General features: G+C 46.2%; 2 protein-coding genes across 6 annotated transcripts in view; one reads left to right on the forward strand and one right to left on the reverse strand.

Annotated features, from left to right (window-relative positions):
- The window catches only part of LOC113800214 (ecdysone-induced protein 74EF), a 245,557-nt gene that overhangs the window by 16,068 nt on the left and 224,489 nt on the right, over positions 1 to 5,000 (forward strand). For all 5 annotated transcript variants that reach the window (XM_070135408.1, XM_070135404.1, XM_070135405.1 and 2 more), the window contains exon 2: positions 2,970 to 2,994. The gene's annotated coding sequence lies outside the window, so the exon portion shown is untranslated. The remainder of the gene's footprint in view (positions 1 to 2,969; positions 2,995 to 5,000) is intronic.
- Lsm11 (U6 snRNA-associated Sm-like protein LSm11) overlaps positions 2,919 to 5,000 on the reverse strand; it is a 26,557-nt gene continuing 24,475 nt past the window's right edge. Inside the window, exon 5 of the mRNA XM_027350940.2 lies at positions 2,919 to 3,662. Within this exon, the coding sequence (XP_027206741.2) occupies positions 3,136 to 3,662 (527 nt within the window). The 3' untranslated portion in view covers positions 2,919 to 3,135. The remainder of the gene's footprint in view (positions 3,663 to 5,000) is intronic.

Raw genomic sequence — 5,000 nt, forward strand, 5'->3', positions numbered from 1 at the left:
ATTCATTTAAAAAGGTGCATCGTTTTGAAACGGTCTTGTATTTCATTAATGGAACGCTGTCTATATTATTTGTACAAGAGGCAGTGATGACTAATAAAGTTCATCTTCATAAATCATGGAAGAGAGCCTCACTGCTGAAGTATCTCCTGGAAAACTCATAATCGTTGGGAAAAAAAAATCACTACTTGAATATTTTCATTTGTGAAAAAAATGAAATAAGAAATTTCAGGATTTCACGCTTCCTGTTTACATAGATCCTCGTCACACGTCGCTTTCGTAACGCTTTTACGTCGCTGTATAACGGCCGAAGAAGCCGTTCCCTGCGTCACATAACCCGGTTAAAGTGCTTTGCCCTTGGAACAGCGCGGCGAGGAGAGGCTGAGGGGAGGAATGACATTTTCCCCTCTTTTCATGCGAGGGATGCGATCGGGAGAGAAGTGAAAAACGACGCGAAACGGGCGGAGGGAAGGAGAGAAGGAGGGTGGGAGGGAAGGAGGGAAGAAAGACGAGGACATAACGGTCAAGAGGAACGCGCGGAGGGAAGAGGTGGATTTCGACGAAGAGGAGAGAGAGGAACTGCAGAGAAGTGAGAGAAGGGAAGCGGAGAGATAATGGGATAAGGAGGCAGAACAGCGAGGGAGAACCGAGATTATGTGCTAAGGGAGACGGGGCGGAGCATGATAAAAAAGGAAGAGAAAAAAAGAAAAAATGTATACATATAATGGAGAAATGTAGAGGAGAATATACACGGGATGGTAGCATAATGGTGATTGAATTACAGAAATGAGAAGCATGGAAGTAGGGCCTGCGATAATGAAATGATAAGGAGATTAAGATAATCATTACTGTTAATTAAGATTTCAAACTTGAGAAGATTTTTAAGCTGTTTTTCTGAACTGATTTTTTTCAAGAAAAAAGACGAAAGTTGGTGTGATTGAAGACGGGCAGATGTGTATCATATATATATATATATATATATATATATATATATATATATATATATATATATATATATATATATATATATATATATATATAAACGCAATACCGGCAGACGCATTTAATAACACTACATATGTTGAGAGAGATGGATAAGATTTGTACAGACAGATTATTGTGCACTTAGATGTCTCCAGGTTTTATAGTGTTCTCTCTGTAAAGTACGATTCAGAATTCAAAGAAAGAAAAACAGTGCCACGTAGATCAGCAGCATTGGTAGTAGTAATAATGATAATGATAATCATATTAATAATGATAATTCTGATAATAATGGTAATTCTGATAATAATAATGATATGAATGATCATGATAAAAATAATTGTTGTATATTATTGTTGTTATTATTATTATCATCGTAATTATTATCATTACTATTAGTATTAATGATAATTAAAAAAAATAATAATAATAACGAACGGACCTTGATCTCACGACGACCAAATTCTCCCGTGATAGTATAACTGCCCGTATCATTTTGTACAAAGCTTGTAAGGCATCCCCTTCGCAGAGAATACGGCTGTAGATTGATTTTCTTCTGGGAAAAAGTTCTTTGATGCACTCCTTGACATGCCTTTGTGGAGGATGGAACTTCAGACGACACGTAGTCTTAATTACAGGCTACGAAATTCTCCAAGAACAAGGGTACAGATTGGACTGAATGGAGTCGATGACATAGCGGTAGAGTTTTCCTCTTTTTTTTTTTCTTTTTTTTTTTTTTTTTTTTTTGCTGTGTTTGCGACTGGAATGATTGGTTTAAAGTTGAATAAGAGGAGGTTGGAACCACGATTTGATTTTTGGGATGGTGTATGGACGGTGTGTTGGCGGAATGGGAGGTTTTAATGCTGGCAACTGGAACAAATCGTAAGAAATATTCCCCTTTAATTTGTTTGAGATACGAATAAATTATAAATCATTAGATTAGGGTAATTCCATTTGTTGCAATGGCCTCTAAGGTAAGCCAGTTAATTAACGCGGTGCTTCATTGTTCCCAAGTCTGATTAACAACAAAATCTAGAACAAGCCAGAGTCATCGGACAAACAAACCAAAGCAAGATGATGACCTGGAAAGCTAGTCAAGCCATGCCACATGACAACCATAGCAAGCGACACAAGCAACACGACCTCCCAAACCCAACCCGAATAAACAACACGGCCTCTACACCCAAGCCAGATAAGCAACACGACCTCCGTAGACAAGCCAGGTAGGCAACAGAGCGTGCCTACCCCCTCCCTCCCCCCTCCCCCCTCCCCAGACTCCCCTTCCCTCCCCGACACCCCCGACACACCATGGTCGGCAACAGGGCGTCTCGACATATCGGCTTTAAAGGCTCACACACACACGTGACGAGCGCAACTGCCGACCAGCTTGGAATAATTGGCCCCTCAGACCCTCCTCCTTCGCCTTGTGCATGGAAGGCGGCGAGAAGAAAAGAGAGGATAAGAGTGAAAGGAAGAGAGAGGGGGAGAGAGAGAGAGAAGAAAGGAGAGGAGAGAGGGAAAGAAAGAAAGAAAAAGAAACCGATACAGTAGAGAAGAATGACTGAGACAGAGAGAGAGAGAGAGAGGAAAAGAAACGCCGGAAGATTACACATACCGACAGAAACCAAAGCTGCATCGTTAGCGGAGCTCCGGCTCGTGTAGTGCACTATGGGAGTACGAAGGAAAGGCTCACAAAAGCGCTCACTTGCAGCTGCCTTGTTTGCTCCTTTTAATGGCTTGGTGCTCGCTGGATTTTTGTTCATTAGTCCCATTCATCTCGCCACTGATTTATACAAAAGGAAACTATCGTTAACTGGAACACGGACAATGCGAGACACACTTTAATATAGGTATTCATGTTGGGAATTGGAATGCCTTACATTTAATTCTTGTTTTTTTATATTTTGTTTATTGGGGTTTCTTGTGAGTAAATTAGTAGTATTGATTATATTTATTCCATAAAAAATATAACAATTTTATTTTATTTTCAGGAACTGACACCTACAATCGTTTAAGGTAAGTGTAAGGCATCCGGAGGCATGTATATGCAGGTGAAATTAACGCCATCGCTTCTGTTCGTAAGTCCTTTCCTCATAAGCTGAAAGAGTCATTACGTTTTTTTTCTCTTCATCCCGATCCTCGAAGGCGGCCCAGCTGTCAAGGCTCCATTACAGACACTAACACGACGTTCTCTCCACGTACAAGCAATTGATTCACATGGCGTTTTCTGATTTCCCTTTTCTTCCTCCTCCTCCTTCGCTTCTTCTTCGTCTCCCCTTCCTCCTCCTCTTCTTGGCGTTCCCCGTGTCCGAGCTGCAGTCTGAGGGCGTCGCGGGCCTCGCTGGTGTGCGGGTGGCAGCCGGAGACCCTCTTGGAGTCGAGGGCGCGCCGCTCCAACGCGTCCAGTCCGGGTCCTTCTCCAACCTCGAGCGGCCCCTCTAAGCGTGGATCACGTCCTGGCTTGGCGGCGGCGAAGGTGGTCCTCCTTGATCCACTTCGAGTGTTTTCTAAAGGGGCGTGGCGCTCCCACGTCGCGGCAGCCACCCACGCAGGGGTTGGGTCCTTCACCCTCCTCGGGTTCTTCGCCTCCTCCTCGCTGACGCTGTGCCCGCTCACGCTGTCCACGTCCTCGAGGTCGTCTCGAATGCTCAGGTCGCCCACGTTGAGGTACCGTGACACGTCGCCTGCAATAGAACAAGAAACCACTGCATGAACGTCCATAAAAATGAAGTCCTATCTTACGTATCAAAAGATAAGACCAAAGTCCCTGCCCGTCTCGTCAGTCCCACCCCTCCCAGCGGAACGAAGAGGAACAGAGGAGCCCTGTGAGGCGACCTCCTGAGGCTCTCTAAACATTTATGGCATGAGGCTGGGGCTCTCGACCCCCGCCGTGACTCCTCCGTTCGTTGAACCACCTGACAAACAAAGCAGTGCTCACTGATGCATCACAGCTGTTTCAACCGCCCGAGTCATCCTGGAACCGTTGGAATCGCACCATTGTCAAGCTCGGCTTTGATGGAGGGGGTGGAAATGAGTCCTTGTGCTCCCTTATTTAGTGCCACACTATCTTCATTTCATGATATTGGTACTGCTCCCCCTGCCATAATTATTCTTATTGTTACACTTCATTGTGGGTATTTTATTGATAATAGATTTAACCATAGCAATTGGTATCACCCTCGAACTTTCTCGCGTTCACAACAGTAATCGTCATTGCCAACTTCTAGCCTAGCATCAGTACAGCAAGCGTAACGAGCTACTGATAATTGAAGGGGCTAGCATACTTTCTTGGCGCCGGGGTCGCTAAGGAGGACAAGACTTACATGATGGATTCAGGAGAGAGGTCAGTCAAGAGGCCGACTGGGTCAGCGGGAACGGAGCTACGCTGAAGGGGCTGTAAACATCGCGTGACGGGATTCAGAGATGCAGGAGTAGGGGTTGGGGCAGGGCCACGGCATGGGCCAGGGGCAGGGGCAGGGGCAGATGCGTGGCCAGCATGACAAGGGTCAGCTGCGGGAAGAGGAGGGGAGGCAGGAGAGGCAGGACCTACACTGAAGGCTGTTGCCTGCCATTAAATCAGATTTAACTTGGCATCTGTTCAATTGCATGGCCGCCGAGCAGACAGACGCGCGGCAGTCCAAATATCTCGGATAAGAGGCAGGGGCTTTTACACCGAGGCTCAACCATCTTGCGCGCGGTAACATTGAAACTTCATTTGGGAATCATGCAAGTGCTTCACTTTCACAGCGTGGGCCAGCTCGCCCTCACGGCCACCGCAAGGTAAAGGGGCCCCCGCGGAACGAACAAGAAATTAGGGAGTCACGTCCAGTCGCCTCCGAGCCCCCCCCCCCTCCTCCTCCTCCTCCAAGTCTATTTTCTGCTCCTCCTCGAATGGGAAGACGCGATAAGAGCGGACAGCATCGCTCCTGAGACGCTCGCATTCCACGCCGCCAACAACGGAATCGAGAAAGCCGCGGCGGCCATCATCACATGCCAATTTCCACAGTTGCTGCTGCGAGGTG

This window comes from Penaeus vannamei, chromosome 20 (assembly GCF_042767895.1).
Source record: "Penaeus vannamei isolate JL-2024 chromosome 20, ASM4276789v1, whole genome shotgun sequence".
Lineage (NCBI taxonomy): Eukaryota > Metazoa > Arthropoda > Malacostraca > Decapoda > Penaeidae > Penaeus > Penaeus vannamei.